The sequence below is a fragment of the Portunus trituberculatus genome, chromosome 47 (assembly GCF_017591435.1).
Source record: "Portunus trituberculatus isolate SZX2019 chromosome 47, ASM1759143v1, whole genome shotgun sequence".
Lineage (NCBI taxonomy): Eukaryota > Metazoa > Arthropoda > Malacostraca > Decapoda > Portunidae > Portunus > Portunus trituberculatus.
Window position 1 is genome coordinate 6,757,560 of NC_059301.1, and position 23,455 is coordinate 6,781,014.

The 23,455-nt window shown below is 37.1% G+C and overlaps 1 protein-coding gene across 13 annotated transcripts in view; it reads right to left on the bottom strand.

Annotated features, from left to right (window-relative positions):
• Positions 1-23,455, bottom strand: part of LOC123497992 (protein GOLM2-like) — a 75,675-nt gene that overhangs the window by 43,164 nt on the left and 9,056 nt on the right. For 9 of the 13 annotated variants that reach the window (XR_006672607.1, XM_045245046.1, XM_045245042.1 and 6 more), the window contains exons 4-6: positions 17,723-17,869; positions 7,676-7,775; positions 240-401 (exon numbers count right to left, since the gene is read on the bottom strand). Coding sequence is in view for 12 of the 13 variants with exons in the window: in XM_045245046.1 (XP_045100981.1) it covers positions 240-401; positions 7,676-7,775; positions 17,723-17,869 (409 nt within the window). In the remaining variant the exon portion in view is untranslated. The remainder of the gene's footprint in view (positions 1-239; positions 402-7,675; positions 7,776-17,722; positions 17,870-23,455) is intronic. The other 4 variants (XM_045245048.1, XM_045245044.1, XM_045245043.1 and 1 more) reach the window with 3 other exon arrangements.

Below are 23,455 nucleotides of genomic sequence, written 5' to 3' on the forward strand. Positions count from 1 at the left end.
CCGAGACACTAAGGCAATGAGTAACAGTGGAAGTGATACATATACAGTGCATATGGTGCATGACAACCAAGGCTACACCACCATGCTGCAGACCCAGTTTAACTACAAGAGAGGCCAAGCATCGTAACAGGCAGTGAAGGTGGCTACTTTCACTACACTGATTACACCAGTGGCTGCTGTTAGCCTCTGCTGCACCACCACCACCACCACCACGCCATAGGAATGTCACCATCACGCACCTGCACCCACACTGAATCTGGGCTTGGGACGTGGGGCACCAGGGGGATCCCTAGGTAGAATAGGGAGACCCCTGTGGAAGGTGATGCCCTGCAAGCCCTTGTCCAGTGTCCTCACAGCTGCCCGGGGAACATATCCCAGCTGACCTGGACCAAAGTATGCCTCTGAGGGCCACCAACATACCCTGGTTAATGCCACTACTTCATAGGAAACTTGGTACTTTTATGTTCATGTATGTGATTTTATGATGCATATGACTGTACTATTTTTGTTCACATGTTCGAGTACTGCTGTAGTTTATAATCCTGTCTTGCTTATAAATGTCCTGTTTTTTTTGTTCGTGTTCTGTGTTGCCTGTCTTGTGTGAGTCGTGTCATAAAGCTTCAGAAACGCTTTGCTCTCTCACTACGACCGTCTATCAAAGGCTACAGAGATCGTCAGCCAGGTTCTCAAGACTGTTTCGCCAATTAATAATGTAGAAATCTTGTTATCTTTAGAATCACAGAAACACATAAAATTCAATGTAGCTTCAAGTAGAGCCTTTGGAAAATAGTGGAGATGCAGTCAGAAGTGTTTTTGCATTCCATGTCCAAGGATGTTGCCTGAGTTATTCACATTGTCTTATCATTTCTCTTTATATGATCCTTTTATGATACAAATTATAAGATACCACTCTCTGTCTGTATGTATTATGCTTATCCAATACTTTGATTGTGTATATTTTTTCATTTATTTTGTGATTCTGTATTTCTGGTCTGCATTCTGTAAAATATGTCCATCTTTAGTGTTCTGTGATCATGTTTTCTGTGTTCTTATCTAAATCTTGTTTTCTGTGTTGCTGCTTATGTTCTGTGACTGTATTGTTGTTTATGTGCTCTAAGTCTGGAGTATTATCTATTGTTGTATGACTTTTATTGTCTTGAGTGTTGTGTAATGCTACTGACTCCCAATGTTATCACTGCTCAGTCTTTGTCTTTCTTATTTGCCTTCTATTGCTCTAGTTCAAAAGTGCACTCTGACTTTATTATCTTTTATCCTTTCTTCAGTGATGCACACACATATACATATACGAATGTGGACTACCATCAACAATTTCATTCAGCAAATATATTTTTCCTCTTTACCATGTGTATAAATAAATAAACAAATTCTTCCTTAGAAAGCACAAATGAGTGAATAAATCTGCTGTAGGATGGGTGGGATGGTCACAATCTACTGGAGCAGACAATGTCTTTTCTATGCAGACAATACATACAAAGGTTATGCAACATTACTGTTATCCTCATAGCATCCTCGCACATCATGCAATTCTCACTATCTCATTTCATTTCCCAAGCCATTAAAGGAGAACTCAAGACTGAGAGATGGAAGGAGGCAGACAGTTACCATCCTCCTTCTCATGTAACTCCACAACGCCAACAACCAAGTCTTTGAGGAAGTATCTCATGAATTTTCCTGACAGCATATTACTAATACACTAAATGCTGAGCAGATTAATTGTTTTTATCATAAATACAATCAATCCAACTGAATTATATATATATATATATATATATATATATATATATATATATATATATATATATATATATATATATATATATATATATATATATATATATATATATATATATATATATATATATATATATATATATATATATATATATATATATATATATATATATATATATATATATATATATATATATATATATATATATATATAGACAAAATACTGAAATATTTTTCATAGACATAAACATCTATGGTCATTAACATCAATGTTCATTTCCATTTTTATAGAGCAGCTTGCCAAAACTATTATCATAATTTCAAGAACTAAAAAAACAAGAATGTTACTTTTATTCAATACTTAATTCATCACACAAAAAAATGCTCACTGAAATATGATATGGTGATGATGACAGCAACATGAAACATCTTCAGGGTGAAATTGCTACACACACAAACACACACACACACACACACACACACACACACACACACACACACACACACACACACACACAGTGTCACTTACAAGCATCGTAGGGAAGTTATGTGAAATAATTATCAAAGAAAAACGGGTTAAATTTCTAGAAGAGGACCAAGTCATATCGAACAGACAATTTGGAATTTGGGTTCAGGAAAGGGCGATCATGTGTATCTACTCCAGGGTTATTGCAGGACTTGAAAACAGAGATGGATGGGTAGACACAGTATACCTGGACATTAAAAAGGCATTTGATAAAGTCCCTCATGGAAGACTTCTTTGGAAACTAGAGAACATAGGAGGAATGCGTGGAACCTTGCTCGAATGGAAAAGAGATTATTTGAAGGATCGAAAAATGAGAACTGTGATCAGAGATACATACTCATCTTAGAGTAAAGTAATTAGTGGGGTGCCAAAGGGTCAGTATTAGGCCCCATTATGTTTGAAGTTTATGTAAACGACATTCACATTGGGGTAAACAGCTATATGAATTTATTCGCTGATGATGCAAAGTTGCTAAAAGTTATCAAAACCAGAGAGGACTGTATACTGCTACAGGAAGATTTAAATAAGATCTATGAATGGAGCAAGAAGTGAAAATTGGAGTTTAATGCCAAGAAATGTCACATAATGGAACTAGGAAAGAGTAAGAGAAGACCAGTATGGAACTATTTGATGGGAGAGGAGCAAATAACGAAGACTAAATAGGAAAAAGATCTTGGAGTGATCATACAAGAAAATCTGAGCCCTGATAAACACATAAATAAGATACAGGCAATCCCCTTTAATCCTTTCAGTGCTCCAGACCACGATCGTGGCTTTGAGGGAAATGCCTCCTGTCCACGATCGTGGTCCCATATTTGACGAGTCACAGAATTAAACCGCGCGCCTCCTGGCTGTTGCTAGTTGCCAGATGACATTCTCTCATCCTCCCTCGACTCATGGGATGCGCCATCAGTTGCAAGGTAAGAAAAATATAGTCACAATAGCATCCACACAGTAGAGTATCAGATGCCCCCTTTTTTCACAATTATTATTATTTCACGACGTCGCTAGTGGCTATTTGTGCATTTATTTACAGAAATAACAAGAGTAATGATCAAATCTTGTTGTTAGAGAGCAGATATGCCAGATATTATTCGTTTATTGGTAGTATATTGCGTATTTCGTATATTACCATAAATGGGCATGCATATCCTCGCTTATGACTTCCTCTTACTATTGTTTACATAACCTTATATGGTAAGCGTCCTGAAACAAAGGAGGAGGATTGTAATGAAAACTGCAGTCATTTTATTTCTTCTTCTCCCCAAAAAAACTCATTTTGTTGTGTTCTATTGCAAAGAAAGCTGGTATTTTATGTTGAATTTGATAATAATAGTATGTACATCAAGAAAACACTCTGAAAATGTATTTCATATTATTTGTGTGGGCATAATGTATACACAGGTGTGAAAAAAAATTACCCTAGCACATTCTGGAGCAGTTCTGAGCAACTGCAGTTCAAATCAGGCAGAAAATTCTGTGTAATTTAGTGAGAACACCTGCACAAGTTGCGGCAGAAAATAACCACCCGCTATGATGGCAATACTCAACAGTGCACAACGTACTACCAGAAGGCCAACTTCCTATCATTATTGCACCACTTTCCAGGGTGAGTAGAGACCTAAATTTTTTTTACAGTAGATGCTTAACACTATTATGCATGAGAATATTGATTTTTTTCATTTTTGCAAACTTCAATTTTTCGGCTGAATTTGCGTCTCACAGACATGATCCAAAAACCTATTTGCACCCTGAAAGGGTTAACGAAGGTTCACACAACGAAATTTCGCTACAACGAAGGTTTCATTTTACTACCATCTGCTCATTTAACGAACACCAAACTCGCTTTAACAAAGTTTTATCCAGGTAATTTTTTCCAAGTTTGAAAACTCCGCCGTATTATGTAAGCAGAAAGGCTTTTGAATAAACCAGGGGCTGCCGATACTAAGGCCTGTCTCAGGAGAAATCCTGGGACACCTGTAGAATCAAGATCAAGATCAAGATCAAGCCTCTCGTGGACAACACGCGCACCACTCACTCCCGTTCAAAACATAACAGCGTCAGCAGCAGCTCGTCTTCCCTCGCTCAACTTACCACCAAAACGCCCTGAAATGTGACCTAACGTTCCTAAGAAGACCAGGAAGTCTCTTACTCTCGAAGTGAAGCTGGATATTATTCACAGACACGAGAGGCGAGAAAACTATAGCATTGCTCACCACCATCTTGATTCCATCTACTGTCTCTACTATTTTCAAGTAAGTAGACTCTATTAAGAAAAGAAGGCTGGTGAGACTGTATCTTCCTTGCAAGCTAAAAGAACCACTAGAATTCGTTACTCTACAATGGATAAAATGGAAAGCCTTGTGGAAATGTGGTACATAATTTTGTATGCGATACAATGATACGCCCTTTGTTTACATTCCACAGGTTGCTGGTTAGTGTCTTTCTGGTTTCATTCTTCCTCCCTTCATAAATCTAAGATCATCAACATTATAAAGTTACGTAAATACATACATTAGTGTACATTACAATGACTTAAATTAAACTGCCTAAATGTTTAACTTCATAATTTTTACTTCCATTAAACCTTTCACTGTACTATGATGCATTCTTGCTTTGCTTACTCTCAATGGAAGTTCAAGTCAGGGGTTAAGCTTGTTATAATCGGTTTGCTTAACGAAGTTTCGCTTAACGAAGTGTTTTATAGGAATGTAACCCCTTCGTTAAGCCGGGGTTGCCTGTATTTGGACTATCATATAGGATGTTGACTAATATAAGAGTGGCATTTCATTACATGAATAAAGATATGATGAAAAAAATCATCACAAGCATGATACACCCAAGGCTGGAATATGCAAGAGTGGTATGGTCTCCAAGTTCTAAAAAAGATATAAGAAAACTGGAAAGGATACAGAAGTTTGCTATAAAGATGGTGCCAGAATTAAAGGACCTCACATATGAAGAACGACTGAAGAAAATGGGACTGCCGACCTTACAAGATGGAAGAGAACGCGGGGATCTAATAACAATGTATAAGATAGTAAATGATATTGAAAAGATAGACAAAGAAGACCTGGTGCTGTTGGCAAAAGAGGATGATAGGACAAGGGGACATTAAAAGAAGATCAGGATGAGGCAGTGTGTGAAGGATGTTGGAAAATACAGTTTTCCACACAGAACGGTGGAAAAATGGAATGCATTGGATAATGGAATTGTCGCAGCACATTGTGTGGATAACTTTAAAGAAAAATTAGATAAATGGAGATATGGAGACAGGACACTATGAGCCCCGCTTGAACCCTGTACAATACAACTAGGTAAATACAACTAGGTAAATACACACACACAGACACACACACACACACCGCGTACTGTAGTGGTTACCACACTCGAGTCACAATCGAGAGGCCCGGGTTCGAGTCCCGGCGCGGCGAGGCAAATGGGCAAGCCTCTTAATGTGCGGCCCCTGTTCACCTAGCAGTAAATAGGTACGGGATGTAACTCGAGGGGTTGTGGCCTCGCTTTCCCGGTGTGTGGAGTGTGTTGTGGTCTCAGTCCTACCCGAAGATCGGTCTATGAGCTCTGAGCTCACTCCGTAATGGGGAAGACTGGCTGGGTGATCGGCAGACGACCGAGATGAATTACACACACACACACACATCAAAAGTTCTCAGAAACATGGAATGCTGAAGTAGGAGGATCATACATGAAAAAAGCTTAACACTAAACAACAAATATGCAACATACGAATGCAACACAACATTATGCTAACAAGCTTCAAGAAAATTAACATAAGTCACATGAGAACAGAATGACAAGGACAACAATGAATAAAGAACAGTTCCCCATATAAATAACTCTCTTAGCTACAATCTATGTAAAGGCATCTCTTTGTAAAATCTAAACATATAGACTAATAAAATCAATATATGTATGTAAATTAAATGGTAAACATATAAAAGTTAAAAGATAAGCAAACACAGTAATTTAGAAAACTTTAAATTGAAAGCAAGTTACCTGTAAAAATATCTATCTATTCTAATTTACAAATGCATAACTGTAAGGTTGCATAGTCATATGATTCAAATATTATCCTATCCAAATCTGAAATATAGCCATATACAACTATTATGACTTACTCTAAATTCTGAGCATGTCATGCATGTCATGTCATGTCATGTCAAGTGCATTACAGGTATGAAAAGAACATTAAGGAAAAAGTAACTGGCTAGATGAATGAGAAAGACCACTACATTTCGTCCCACTATTACTAATGGGTTCTTCATGAGAATGTGGTGATTATTAGGAATCTGTTAACACTAGAATAAATCTTATTTTGGATCATTACTAACTATAATAGTCATAAGCTACTCTGATCCATGTAGAAACCACTTCCCTTTGCCTTCTCCTTTGGTACACCTGAAATACTTTTACCACCTCCTCAAATTTCTATATGAAAGATATTTTTCCATCATTTCATGAATTACCCTTGCCCTGACCTTATTTGAAAAACAATGCAAGTAGAAAAGCAATAATGAAAATGAAAGTATTAATCCTCCATGAAAAAAAATAAGAAACAAATAACATATAACTTAAAATTCATCCACATCACTGTTGACAGGTGCCATTGGAGACATCATACATATTTTCATGCTGACAGTCATATGGATATAAGAACTAAGTATTAATTTTGTCTTTTTTTTTTTTTTCCTGAAGAGCTACTATTTTGACTTTTTTAATTATCTTCTTATATTTTAGAAAATCAATTCAAGGAAAGTGGATAATGAATAAAGAGACTGAAAACATCTTGAACAAAATAATGCAGAGATGCATCAAGAACATCACAAGAACACCAATCAGCTGCCATGATGAGAGGAGAAGGATGAGGAGGTAAGGGTCAGAGTTATAGCTTCTAGGTCACCATAGCTGTGGCCATTATAGTTGATGGTTGTGGATAATAATGATGTATAGTGTACCCAGCACCTACTTTGCATAATTTACCTGACTTATGGATATTTGCCACTGTTTGCAAGACATCATGAAAGCACTAGAATTTTGATACCACTGCTTCCTTACCAATAAATAAAATGCAATTCACAACATTTGACATCAAACAAATCTCAATCTTCTTTTCTGCTGTTTGTAAGCAATTATGTGTAGCTGTTTCCCTTGACTAAATAGGCCTATAATTTATTTTTACAAATAAGAATTTTCAATAAATTACTTTAAAAAGTGAAAATGCATCAAAAAAAAAAAAAAAAAAAAAAAAACCTATATTGAGTTCAATTTACGGATATAAAGTTGTAAGTAACTTGTTCATAAATTGCAATTCTCCTGTACTATAAGCAATAGTATGTCAATGCAGGTCCTGTTTGGAAACATTCTGAATCACCTCACCTTTTTTATCTATGCCAGGAATATTCATGACTCCAGGAACAGCTTCAGGCACAGCTGCAGCAGCCTGCTCCCTCTGGTGGACTGCCAACTCTTCCTGTGCCTGATGGAGGGAAAAAATACCATCTGGTGTTAAAAATGTGATGCTAGGGTACATAAATTCTGTTACTCTCATTCCATAGGATGTTTCTGTTTCCAAACACTCATCCTACTGTGTTCATTGACAACCACCTAAGAACAGTTCCCAAACTAACTAACTGTTGAGCTAAAGATGCAGATACTTCTTTTCCTTAATACAAACAACATGTCTCTCTAGTCTCTACATACAAAACATCTAACAAGGCACAGAATATTTGGCAATAATTTTGCATAGACACACACTAGCTAATTCTTAAAGTAATATTTCTGGAAATAAGATAACAACCAATAGTTAGACAGAAGCTAACATAAAAATAGATGGAAGAAAAAAATATGACAAGCCCACACAATACAGTTGGAAGCAAGGTGTGATATGAGTAAAAATAATAGAGAAAGCAATGTTGGTTAGTGTAAAAAAAGTTGATAAAAAAAATAAAACAGCACAATCTCACACACACAAAATACTCAAATAAAAAAGTTCAATTTAATACTTGAAAAAATACCTGATAGTTGAACGTCCACACCCGTGGTTGTAAATAAAGGCTCCTGTTAAAATACTCCCTTTTCCCCACCGCCAGTTGTGATTAAAAAATGCCGTGTTCATCAGAATAACATTTTCCTGCATTCTATCTGCAGTTTTTTTATAGATAAACTTACAATAACACCAAAGGCTTATTAATGGTAAAAAATATCTGGTAATCAAACGACCGCAAATTTGGTCGTATACAAAGCTCCGTCATCTCCCTTCTCGCAGCCACCACTGTACCGTTTTGACGCCGTATTACTGGTAATACCGGTATACCGGATGGTGGTGCGCATCACTAAACCTACCGCAGTCAAGATAAACAACAATCTTCTGCGTAGTTTTTCATTTAGAAACTTACGATGACACCAAAGAGGTTTAGAAGTGATGAAAATAAGGAATCTGGTGAGAGTGCAAGTGTTAACGAGCCACAGCACTCCATTAGTGTATTTACAGGAATCACACCCGGAGAAAAGTTACAAAAGACATTTTCATGAATGGTGACTCCTCCTCCGTGACCTCCCTCCTCCTCCCCACACTTCTCCTTTCCTCTTCTAAGTTATCCATCACCAGCCTTCACTTACGGTATGTACAAAACAAAATTGTAAAAAAAATACATTGAAATTTTTATAAGGTGGAGGTTTTGCTAAGATTAGAACAAATTACATGATTTATAGGTATCAATAGTCGTACTTTTTAATACTCGAACAGCCATTTCGAATGAATCAAGTTCAAGTATTGAGTCTCCACTGTATTTGTTACTGGTATATTGCATACTACATCGATAGGATTGCATAAAATCATACAAGCACTGCTTCATATTAAAAATACAAAGGATATGTGAAGGTATATAAGACACACAGGCATTTAAGATGGACCCCATTTCTGAAAGGTACATTCAGGGAAATAGGGTTCATTTTATGTAGCTTTTTAGGCTGTTAATCTTCAAGCAATCTATCTGTTCCACTGAACAAAAAGCAAACAACCACAATACAGTAAGCTCCCGCACTTGGTGAATCTCAGCTAGGCGAAATTAACTTTTGGCGGTAGGGTGGCCACGGACCACTGAATGCACACTTGGTGATTTGAATTCAAACTTGGTGGTCCCCTGACAGCCTCACGATGAACCACGCGGCTCCCCGGTGACGCCAGACTTCTCTCTAAACCTATCAGAACGCAGTGTGAGAGTCCCCCTTAGCCATTTTGTTTGTGTTACCCTCTGTTCTGCTAGCGTGGGAAGAAATTCTGGCAATTTCTCGCCAACATGACCTCTACCAGCACAACAGGTGGTACCACTGGGGTAAGAACAATGGTGGTGGCAGCAAGGACGAAAGTGGGCAAGGGAAACGGGTGGAAAAACAGGAGTTACAGCCTTTATAACATGTCTTATTAGCTTTATTTATTGTTTATTGGTCTGTTTTGTACATGTGTTCTAATATGTGCAAGTAAAAGATTTTATTTCAGCTCGAAAGATAATATTTTAGGGGATCAAAAGAGAGACTTTAGCAATGACCAAAGACTGATTGAGGCATTTTTTAGGCAATTTATATGGTATAAAGAACTCGTGCTTGGCAAAATTCGCATTTGGCAGTAGTTTTGCCACACTAATTAATTTGCCAGTGTGTATTTACCTAATTTACCTAATTGTAACATACGGAAAAGAGCTATGCTCGTACTGTCCCGTCTCCATATCTACTAATGTCCAGCTTTTTCTTAAAATCATGAATATTCCTTGCGTTGACCACTTCCACGTCTAAACTATTCCATGCTTCCACCCTTCTATGAGGGAAGCTATATTTTTCACATCTCTCCTATAAGTGGCCATTTTAGTTTTTTCCCATGCCCTCTCGACATTCTTTCATTCCACATACACAGATCTTCCCTATCCATTTTTCCATGCCAATCATCACTCTGTATATTGCTATCAGGTCTCCCTTTCTTCTGTTTTCCAGGGTCGGAAGTTGCATTCTGTTCAGTCTGTCTTCATAAGTCAAATCTCTTAAGTCAGGCACCATTTTTGTTGCAGCCCTCTGTACTTTCTCTAGTTTCCTTATGTGTTTCTTTAAGTTCGAGCCCACTGTATTGTTGCATATTCAAGCCTTGGTCTTATCATTGCAGTAATTATTTTCTTCATCATTTCTTCATCTAAATATACGAACGCCACTCTTATGTTCCTCAATAAGTTCAATACTTCTCCAATTATTTTGTTTATATGTCTCTCTGGCGATAGGTCATTGGTAATTGTCACCCCAAGGTCTTTTTCTTCATGACTGGTTTTATGTCTTCATTTCCTATCTTGTACATACTCCTGATTCTTCTTTCACTCTTGCCAAACTCTAATTTCTTGCATTTTGTCGTGTTGAACTCCATTTGCCATGTACAGCTCCATTTCCATATTCTGTCCAAGTCTTCCTGGAGTAGTTCGCAATCTTTGTCACATCTCACTTTTCTTAACAATTTTGCATCGCCTGCAAATAGGCTCACATAACTGGACACCCCATCCACCATGTCATTTATGTAGACCGCGAACATTACTGGTGCCAACACTGATCCCTGTGGAACTCCACTCTCCACCAAGCCCCATTCTGATGGTCTGTCCTTAATTATTGTTCTCATTTCTCTTCCTACCAAAAGTCTTCCATCCATTTTAGTAAACTGCCATGCACTCCTCCTACCATTTCAAGTTTCCAGATCAGTCTCCGTGTGGTACCTTATCAAAGGCCTTTTTAAATCCAGATATATTCCATCAGCCCAACCATCTCTTTCCTGTATTACATCTATCACCCTCGAATAGTAACATATCAGGTTTGTCGCATGAACGCCCTTTTCTAAAACCAAATTGACACTCACAAAGTATGTCATTTTTCTCCAAGAAGTCTGTCCATCTATTCTTCACCACCCTCTCACACATCTTAGCTACCACACTTGTAAGTGACACTGGTCTATAGTTCAATGGGTCTCTCTTGTTACCTGATTTATAAATTGGGACAATGTTAGCTCTTTTCCAGTCTTGGGGCACTACACCTTCCCTTAATGAGGCATCAATTACTTCACAAACTTTTTCTGCCAGTTGCTCCTGCATTCTCTTAAAATCCATCCTGATACCCCATCAGGTCCCACAGCTTTTCTCACTTCTAAACTCCCCATCATATTCTTGATCTCCTCCACAGTTACTTGAAACTCCTTCATAATCCCTTTCTGTTCCATTACCAGTGGTTTGTCAAAAGCAGTCTCCTTTGTGAATACCTTCCGAAAGCATCCATTCATAGCCTCTGCCATTTCCTGGGATCCTCACTGCATACTCCATTTACTTCTAAACTTTCAATACTTTCTATTTTTGATGTTGTTGTTCACATGTCTGTAAAAAGCCTTGGTTGGTCTTTACATTTATCAATTATATCCTTTTCTTGTTTCTTTCTTTCTTCTCTTCTAATCAACACATATTCATTTCTTGCTCTTTTGTAACTTTCCCACTGCTTAATCCGTCTTTTCCTTCTCCACCTCTTCCATGCATCCTCTTTTCTTGTTCTAGCCTTTTCACATCTATCGTTAAACCAGTCCTGCTTTCCAACTTCTCTATGTTGTCTTATTGGTACAAATTTTTCTCACCTTCTTTGTATATTTTTATAAATTCCTTCCACTTTTCATTTGCTCCTTAGCACTCTTGAATTTCATCCAATTTGTCTCTTGAAAGAATTTCTTTAGGTTTCCAAAATCTGTCTTGGCATAATTCCATCTTCCCACTTTATATTCTTCATTTCTTCTAGATTTCTCTTCATCTATCACCTTGAACTCCAAAACTGCATGATCACTCTTTGCTAAAGGGCACTCCACCCTCATCTCCTCAATGACCATTGGCTCTGTACTAAAGACCAAGTCCAGTCTTGACGATGCTCCCTCTCCTCCAAACCTAGTATCTTCTTTGACCCACTGAGTTAACACATTTTCCATTGCCAGTGTCAATAGTGTGTGTGTGTGTGTGTGTGTGTGTGTATTTACCTAGTTGTAGTTTTACAGGGGCTGGGCTTTATGCCCATGTGGCCCCATCTCCATATCTACACTTATCAAATTTCTCTTTAAAACTATGCACACTCGTTGCTGACACCACTTCCTCACTCAAACTGTTCCAAGTCTCAACACATCTTTATGGAAACTATATTTTTAACATCTCTCAGACATCTTCCCTTCCTCAATTTCTTACTATGCAATCTTGTGCTTCTAATGTCATATTCTTCTTTCAGGATTAGATTCTCATTATCCACTTGATCCATTCCGTTGATCAATTTATAAACTTGTATCAGATCCCCTCTCCCTCTCTTCTCTGTTCCAGGATTGGTAGATCCATAGCTTTTAGTCTCTCCTCATATGTCATCCCTTTAAATTCTGGAACCATTTTTGTAGCCATTTTTTGTAGTTTCTCCAATTTCCTTATGTGTTTCTTTTTATGGGAGTCCACACAACTCCTGCATATTCCAATCTAGGTCTTGTTTTAGTACTTATCAGTTTCTTTCTGTGTGTGTGTGTGTGTGTGTGTATTTATTTACCTAGTTGTATTTACCTAGTTGTAGTTTTACAGGGCCTGGGCTTTATGCTCGTGTGGCCCCGTCTCCATATCTACACTTATCCAATTTTACTTTAAAAGTGTGCCCACTCGTTGCAGACACTACTTCTTCATCTAAACTGTTCCACGTCTCAATACATCTCTGGAAACTATATTTTTATATCTCTCAGACATCTTCCTTTCTCAGCTTTTACTATGCGATCTTGTGCTTGGTGTCATATTCTTCTCTCAGGATCAGTTTCTCATTATCCACTTGGTCCATTCCGTTGATCAATTTATAGACTTGTATCAGGTCTCTCTCTCCTTCTTTGTTCCAAGGTTGGTAGATCCATAGCCTTTAGTCTCTCCTCATATGTCATCCCTTCAAGTTCTGGGACCATTCTTGTAGCCATTTTTTGTAGCCTTTCCAATTTTCTTATGTGTTTCTTTTTATGAGGGGTCCACACTACTCCTGCATATTCCAATCTGAGTCTTATTATAGTATTTATCAATTTCTTCATCATTTCTTTGTCCATGTAGTGAAATGCTACTCCAATATTCCTTAGCAAATTATATGTTTCTCTAAAAATTCTATCAATATGGCTTACTGGTTGATTGTTTTCTTCCATCGTCACTCCTAAGTCCTTTTCCTTTTTTTACTTTCTCCAGTTCTACTCCATCTCCCATCTTATAGATTCCCACAGGTCGTCTTTCACTCTTTCCCATTTCCATGACATGGCTTTTGTTCACATTGAATTCCATTTCCCACTTCTTGCTCCATTCCCAGATCTTATTTAGGTCTTCTTGTAGTATTTCACAATCCTCCTTTTGCTTTATAACTCTGCACAGTTTCGTATCATCCATAAACAAATTTATGTAGCTGTTCACTCCTTCTGGCATGTCGTTAATATAAATGAGGAAAAGTACTGGTGCCAATACTGACCCCTGTGGCACTCCGCTTTCTACTGCTCTCCACTTGGACTTCATATCTTTAACTACCGTCCTTATTTCTCTCCCCCTCAAATAATTTTCTATCCATCTCAATGTGCTTCCTTTTAAGCCACCCTTCTCCTCTAACTTCCACAGTAATCTTGCGTGTGGCACTTTGTCAAACGCCTTTTTTAAATCCAAATAGATGCAGTCAACCCATCCCTCTCTCATGTACTCTATCAACTATTCTAGAATAGAAACTCAATAAATTAGTTACACAAGACCGTCCTTTTCTAAAACCAAATTGGCTATTTGATATTAATTTGTTGTCTTCAAGGAACTCGATCCATTGTTTCTTTATTATTCTTTCACACATCTTGCATATTACACTAGTTAGTGATACCGGTCTGTAATTTAAAGGTTCTTCTTTCCTTCCGCTCTTATATATGGGAACCACCTCAGCTCTTTTCCATTCTACTGGCACTGTTCCATTTTCTATTGAGCAGTGTGTGTGTGTGTGTGTGTGTGTGTGTGTGTGTGTGTGTGTGTGTGTGTGTGTGTGTGTGTGTGTGTGTGTGTGTGTGTGTGTGTGTGTGTGTGTGTGTGTGTGTATTTACCTATTTGTATTTACCTATTCGTGTATTACAGGGCCCGAGCTAAGCTCTCTGTGTCCTGTCTCCTTGTCCACTCCTGTCATATCTCTCTTTCATCTGATTGACACACACCGCGTCAACGACATCACTGCTCAGTTTATTCCACTTATCAATACTACGATGCGGAAACTGTATTTTCTCACGTCATTTAGACAGATGTCTTTTATTAATTTTTTTCCATGTCCCCGGAGATGATTACTTGTGGTCACCTTTATCAACTCTCTGTCCAATATGTCAATCTTGTTCACCAATTTATACATAGTTATCATGTCTCCTCTTGTTCTTCTCTCTTCTAATGTGGTCAGCCCCAGTTTCCTCAGTCTTTCCTCATAGTCTAACTCCCTGAGTCCTGGTACCATCCTTGTTGCCAGCCTCTGTACCCTTTCCACCTTCTTCACATTTTTCTTCATATGCGGTGACCAGACACAAGCTGCATATTCTAACTGGGGTCTTATTAAGGTACATAATATCTTCATCATTCCTTCATCTAGGTAGTGGAATGCAAGGCCAATATTTTGAAGCATGTTATATGTTTTTCAAAATATCTTGTTAATGTGTTTCTCCGATGACAAAGTGTTTTGCACGGTTACTCCTAAGTCTTTCTCCTCATTGGTCTCTTTAATTTTCTCATCACCCAGCCTGTAATCCCTGTTTGGTCTGTATCTACTTCTTCCCATTTTCATAACATGGCTCTTGTCTATATTAAATTCCATCTGCCACTCTTTACTCCACTCATATATTTTATCAAGATCTTCCTGTAACTTGTTACAATCTTCCACATTCTTTACTCTCCTCATAATTTTAGTATCATCCGCAAACATGTTCATGTAACTGTCAATTCCTACTGGCATATCATTAACATAAATCAAAAACATGATGGGACCCAGCACTGACCCTTGTGGAACTCCACTGGTTACCTTCTTCCACTCGGACTTCCTTCCTCTCACCACTGTTCTCATTTCTCTTCCCACTAAGTAATTTTCCATCCATTTTGCTAGTTTATCATTTACTCCTCCAATCTTCTTTAGTTTCCACATCAGTCTATTGTGTGGTACTTTATCAAAGGCCTTTCTCAAGTCCAGGTAGATAGCATCCACCCATCCCTCTCTATGTTGTAGTATGTCAGTCACTCTTGAATAAAAACATAATAAATTGGATACGCATGATCTTCCTTTTCTGAAACCAAACTGTCTTTCACTCAGAATGTTTTCACTTTCTAGATACTCACTCCACTTAGCTTTAATTACTTCTTCACATACCTTGCACAATATACTAGTCAACGATACTGGTCTATAATTTAGCGGTTCCATTCTACTACCATTCTTATATATAGGCACAATGTCAGCTCTTTTCCACTCTTTCGGGACTATTCCTGTTCGTATGGAGGTTTCCACAATATCAAATACGGGGTTCAACAATTGATCCTTACATTCTTTTAGCAACCTCCCAGATATGCCATCAGGCTCCATTGATTTATTAATATCCAAATTACTTATAATTTTCCTTACATCTTCCTTAGTAACCATGATGTCCTGCATTTGCTTTATTTCCGTAGGCCTTTCTCCTATAAAATGCTCCTCCTTTGTAAACACTTTGCAAAAGTTGTCGTTCAAAATTTCACCTATATTTCTAGCATCCACATATACTTCTTCCCCATTTTTTACCTGTGTGTGTGTGTGTGTGTGTGTGTTTTAGAATTGTTAGCACTCCACTCTCATGCAACAAGATCAAATTAATTGAATGGCACATAGACACTGATATTGACTGAAACATTTTGTCATCCTTTTTGGGCAACTGCATATATAAAATATATATAAAATACAATAACTATTAAAGAATTAAGCTTGTGGTCACAAAGAAAAAGAAATTTAGATAATATAATCTGACTAAAGAGAAAAAAGCTGCATTTATCTAATATCTAATTTGTTTAAATTTCATGCATTAGTGTTTCAGTGTTTACTTTTCTTTTCACTATTTTCTTAGAGAGAGAGAGAGAGAGAGAGAGAGAGAGAGAGAGAGAGAGAGAGAGAGAGAGAGAGAGAGAGAGAGAGAGAGAGAGAGAGAGAGAGAGAGAGAGAGAGAGAGAGAGAGAGAGAGAGAGAGAGAGAGAGAGAGAGAGATTGCTGTTAACTAGTCAAAGTACACTGGATTATAACATAAATGCATCTTATCCAAAAAGAAAATATTATTTTTTTAAATAAAATATATACTACAAAAAACTTATCAATGTGTTAGAAGTTATGGTAGATATAAATATAGAAGCGAAACACAGTGAAGCCAATATGTAAGATTGTAAGAAGAAAACTCCACACATTTTCCTTTCCAAAGAAAATAAGTGATACCAACCATGAAAGCAAAGAAGCAGTGTACAGTATACTGAGGCAACAATATGGTGACAGCACAAATACACACACTTATAAACAAATACAAAGGAATGAAAGGCAGATATAAAAATAGTACCCAACACAATCCTCAAAAAAAGAAGAAAATAAATAAAATAATCAAATAGTCTGTTCAAAAGATAACATCTAATTTTGCTATGTAGCAGAAAAAAATGTCTTGATTTTTTTACCTAACCCTAAAGTCCTCCAAAGAGATCCTTGTTTAATACATTTAACACATAAGTCCTTCCATTGTCATTAATGTCTAGAAAACCTATTCTAGAATGCTCACCTGCATTGTCAGCTCAAAGAACAGCCAAAAATCACAAGACTAAATATCTCAAAAGTAAAGCCTGGCAAACACAAAAAATTGCTCAATCTACAAATCATGGATTGGGCGTGAAGATAGACCTAAACAATGTCATGATGTAGTTGCTTGACTCCCACAAATTGTCCAATTCTTCACACCTACTTTAGGATTTCTTAAACAAAATAAATAATTCTTTGTGCTCTCCAAACATGACCCTTTGTGATTACTGTCTGTCCCCTAAGTTGAAGGTGCCACAGAAAGGATCCCAATATATTAGTTGAGAAGACATCAAGCAGTACAATGGTGCATCAATTTAAAAGAGGACTTCCAGAATGTCTATTCCTCTTTCTAGAAATGGAAGGACTGATAAACTAAACATGAGGTGAAGTTACAAGAACCCACCTTTGAAAAATATTTAAGTAAGAAAATTTGTTGTGAAGTTGGATATCTTTTTAACACACCTCATGCATTACAACAAAAGTTTAATCACCCCCAGCGCCACCACAAGTACCTATCTAAATACATCCACATCCACACTTTCAGCCACATTCATGTATCCACATACGCACACACACCTTTTTGTTCTGTTCCTCGTGTCCCTTATTCTTCCCTTCAAGCTCTGCCACTTTGTCTTGGCACTCAGATAGGTCACCAAAAGTCTGCGTCACCTTCTTCTTCAGGTCACTAATGGAGTACTGCAGTGTGCCCTTCACCGTTTTCTCCTGCAACAGTGTGAACCCATGTTGTGGTTTGCTTCCCCTTGTGTGCTTGATAACTCCATGTATCACTTTTGTTTCCTCGTTTGTGTGTCCTTTTTTATTATTTCCATCTACTACTTTTGCTCATTACTGTTATTGCTTGTTCATTTGTGCTCTCTCTCTCTCTCTCTCTCTCTCTCTCTCTCTCTCTCTCTCTCTCTCTCTCTCTTTCTCTCTATCACAGGGGATGGAACAAGTTGTCAGCATTAGCTGAGCAATGTAACATTAATAAACATGTATATGTCATTAAATGTACTTCAATATCACTTCAAAGATTTCCTGTAACACTGTAAACTGAACATTCCAAGTACATGCTATGGTAATGTGGTAAGGCCCTGGAATTATTAGAAACTGTGTGATACTATATGAAAATTGTTCTCTCTCTCTCTCTCTCTCTCTCTCTCTCTCTCTCTCTCTCTCTCATGGGATGTGCAATTCATATCACTTCCATACTTAACATAATACAACAGAAAACACTTTAACATTACTGACTTATACATATACTAGACTTCTCTTTGCTTGTTCATCCAATAATATCTACTTCATACACAGATAAAATGTTACATCATGAAATATCTTAGTCACCTTACACTTTCTTTTAATTTACACATATCAATAAACCATACATTCCACAAACAACTTTCCATATGTGATAATACATTTTTTTCCTTTGTGTGTCTGTATTATATAAAGAGTTGATATTGAGTAAAACACTATGTTATAATGTTATTCCCAATGTGAATTAGTATACTATCACATTACAGAAATTTTTTTTAAATAGACAAGTAGTAAATAAATAAATAATTAAAAAAGCTAAATTAATTACATAGTAGAGATATAAAAGAGATGAACTCTAGCAAAGAAGACCTTGAGTTGCAAATTTTCAGCATGCATGTAGGTCTGGATGAGCCTTACAGGCAGACACACTACCCATGCACAGAGGAAACACAGAGCTCATTTCTGAAACAAAATAGCCATACACACAAACACACACACAGGCACAACTGTAAGGGTTCAACTTCATGCATCTAGAGCATAATTTCTGTAAGGTAGCAATGTTGTTTAACTCATGAGGAGAAATCAGTAGAAGTAATCTAAGGCAAAAATTTAGAGAATTTTCTTTTTACTTGTAAAGGAGACTGGACTAGAAATAATAATAATAATAATAATAATAATAATAATAATAATAATAATAATAATAATAATAATACAGTAAGTCCTCGTTATACAGTACATACAGGTAACTCTTGATTTACGCGTGTTTGATTTATGCGTTTTTGTTACAACGCGACCGAAAAAATATTATAATTCATTTAATTTGCGCCATCGGTTTGCTTATACGCGATTTGGCCCAACCGCATTTTCAAACTGAGCGCCAAATGCAATTTAAAACTGCATGCCAGAGAGTTCTGCAGCTGGCCGATAGATGAGAGCTCCGGAGCCGGATCCAAGAAGCAGGTTGTTGTCTATGTTGGTACAGACAACCTCCATAGCAAGCTCCTGCTCACATACCAACCTCCGTAAAATAGCATCCACAAAGATTTCTCGATTTACGCGATAGATGCGTTTCAAGAGGCATCGTGTATATCAAAATTCGTATAAAACAAACATGTAATTCTCATAAGAAACAACAGATAATAGGGAGGATGCGGGATGTGGTCCAAAAGAATTCGTACAAAATACTCTATTTATTTGGCTAAATTAACATGTTTTTATTATTTGCCATTCTAAATACTAGAAGTGTATTTAAAGTAAAGGGAAAAGCAAAAAATAATAAGAGAAAGCAAAAAATAAGAGAAAATAACAAAACAAAGAATACGTAAACAAAACACTCACTGTGTCACTGCCTTCACCACTCACACCACAGTCAGTCACCATCTTCCTCTGAGCTTTACCACTTTATCAAAAATCCACTTATCAAAAATAAACCCACATGCAGAAGAAGATGAAGGACGTTTTGGGGTCATCTTGGTGAATTATAGGCAGATTGAAGAGATTCCGCCTGTACTCAGTGCTGGCAGACTGCAAATGAGGCACGAGAAGAGTGGGAGCTGATTCCAAAATTCTTTAACAACGTCAGAGCAACCTCCTGCCGTGAAATGGCATCCATGAACGCTTGGAGGGACAGTAATGAAGTTGCTGGGAACACCACCTCTCGAGGTTGTGTTACTGTCTTATATATGCATTTATGTTCACGAAACAACATTTCTATTAACTTTTTACAAACCTTGTCCCCAAGAAAGGATAGTGAATTACTAATGAAATACCGCAATATTTCATTAGTAATACACTATCACTCAGTGCCACGGAGTCGAGGTTATCCTCTTGGCATGAGCGTATATGAATACTAAGATATGATATCCATTATAGCAGGCAATAGAGGAGTGGAAACATAAATATCGTGGTGAAAGTGATACGCAAGCTAAAAGGGTCACAAGAAGAAGAAGAAGAAGCGGCTGAGTAGCAGCGAGTCTCCACCTCGTCTGTGGGCGATCTCATCTCTGCTTTATTTTTTGGTATTCCATGTAAGATTTCACTTTATGCATTACAAAACAATCCTTTCTTGGGAGCAAGGTTTATAAAAAGCTAATAGAAATGTTGTTTTGTGAACATAAATGCATATATAAGACAGTAACACCACCTCCTGACAGTCAATGAGTGGGCTACCAACCTTCACCCACCAACAGCAACGAATCTTTGTGGATGCTATTTTACGAAGGTTGGTATGTGAGCAGGAGGTTGTCTGTACCAACATAGACAACAACCAGCTTCTTGGATCCGGCCCCAGGAGCGCTAGAGACAGAGGCAGGGAGCCAGCCAATCACAGCAGAGCTGCCGCATTCGGTCCCTCACCCCACAAATTCACACCCAGAAAATTTGCTAAAACGGACATGGTTGTATGTTATGCAGTGGTCTAACTTTATATAGTATGTTAAACCGGAAATTCGTTAGACGAACGTTCATTAAGCGGAGTATTACTGTGAGTATATATATATATATATATATATATATATATATATATATATATATATATATATATATATATATATATATATATATATATATATATATATATATATATATATATATATATATATATATATATATATATATATATATATATATATATATATATATATATATATATATATATATATATATATATATATATATATATATATATATATATATATATATATATATATATATATATATATATATATATATATATATATATATATATATATATATATATATATATATATATATATATATATATATATATATATACAGTAAAGTCTCGGTTTACGTCAGAGTTACGTTCCTGAAACATGACATAAGTCGATTTTGTACGTAACTCGAGTTTCCGTACATTTCAAAGCATATTATCGAGTTTTCAACCAATCATTGTTTATAGTCATTCAGGTAAGTTAAAGGTTATATTGTTATATTATTTACAACTATGTAGGAATATGAAACACAAGCTTGTTTTTGTTGTTGATTAGGGCCACGAACACGAAGGACTGTAGGTTGCCGAGAGGGGTGGACGCCTGAGGTAACGGGCTTCCCATTTTCTTCCTCCCTCCCTCACACACAGCTGCTGCCTCCCTTCTCATGTCTTTTAATTATGTCCTCTTTTTCTTGCAGCATAATGGTTTTCCTTTTCTTAGCATCACTACTGTCACTAAGAAGTTTTCTCTTTGTAGCCATTGAGCAAGATACTAAGAACTTGAGTCAGTAAACGCAGAAGTAGGATAACACTCTTGCCAGGGGCGACGGTGTGGTGGAACTGAGGCAGGGTGTTATTGTATTCAAGCATGAGGCGGGCGGTGTGGCGGGCAACCACCAACAATAACAATAAATCCCGCACTTTACGATTTATAAATTTTCAATTTTTTTAATCTTAAATTGCCTTATAGTGGACTGACGTAACTACGAGTTTGACGTAACTTGAGACTGACATAACCCGGGACTTTACTGTATATATATATATATATATATATATATATATATATATATATATATATATATATATATATATATATATATATATAAGTCCTCGTTATACAGTAGTTCTTTATCCGGTAAATTCACAGTTACGGTATTTGGAAATTACTACTCTCGATTCGATATACGGTAAGAAAATTTCACAGATGTGGTATCTGCTCATGTCATCCGAGAGGGCCCAGCGCGGGGGAGCACGGGTGATGACGTCATCCACGCCACACACCTCCAAGCCACTCACAGTACTGACTTTAACTTAACCACCCTTGGAGCCTGTTATCTCTTCTCCTCCCTCCCTTTTTTTTTAACTTCATTACAGTAGGTCATCGTTTTACACTAGTTTAGTATACGATAAATTTGCAGATATGATAATTGACAATTACTACCATTTTTTCAATTTACGATAAAAAAATCGCACTTACAATATTTGAAATTCCCGCCGCCTGTGATTGTGGCGCTGCACTGCGACCAAGTTGGACCAACAACAAACCAGTCACTTTCGCGCCAGCACGACGAATAACAGTGAGACTGTGCTCAGTGATTTACTTACATTATTCTCTGCATTTAAGACCAATTCCTGTCCAAAATGTCACTGAAACGTAATTTGGATCTTGGTGAAGAAGTGGGTAAGGGTGAATGAGCCAGGAAAAGTTTAATGTTGGAAACGAAGCTTGATATAGTCAAGAGAAAAGAACTTGGGGAAGGCTCGTCAGCTATAAGCTGTTCCCTGAATTTACCACAGTTGCTACTGTTTTGAGGAATGCTTCAAGTGTTAAGGAGGCAGCAGCTAATGCTTCAAGCCTGCAGGTAAAATTGCTGACAAAACATTGGAAACCCATTATGGATCGGATGGAGGGTTTACTTAAAATTTGGATAGACAGCCAAACACGCCAGCATGCCCCACTCTCATTGAGCCTCATTTCAGAAAAGGCCCTGTCTATTATTAAAACCTTGAAGGTTGAGATGGATGTTTGTTTACTTTTTTCGATTGACTTTCATACTGAGCTGGAATGTATTCCTATCTAATACATGTTAAAACGGGTTTGGTTTACACTAATTTCGGTTTACAATAGCTTTTTGAAGAACACATTTCTAGTGTAAAATGAGGACTTACTGTACATATTACTTACATGCATTACTAATTAGATGAATAAATGGAATATTAAAGGATCTATTGTAAGTACAAATATATTCATAATAATCATGGCAAACACTTAAAGCCTACTACCAGCGGCGAACCATGCAGCAACTGATAAAGGGCACAGATGAGCCTGGCAAGCCCACTATCAGAAAATGGTGGAAGTCGTACAACATCAAGCACACCTTAGATAACATCAAGTCATCTTTGGACGAAGTGAAGACGTCTACCATGAACTTGGAGTGGAATAAAGTATGGCCAGAATGTGCGCATGACTTCCCAGGCTTTGCTGAAGACGACATCGGTGCGATCAGAAATGACATAGTAAATCTGTGCCATAGGGCTGGCTTCAATGAAGTTGATGATGATGATGTTTAAGATCTTTTGGAAAGCCATGCTGAACCTCT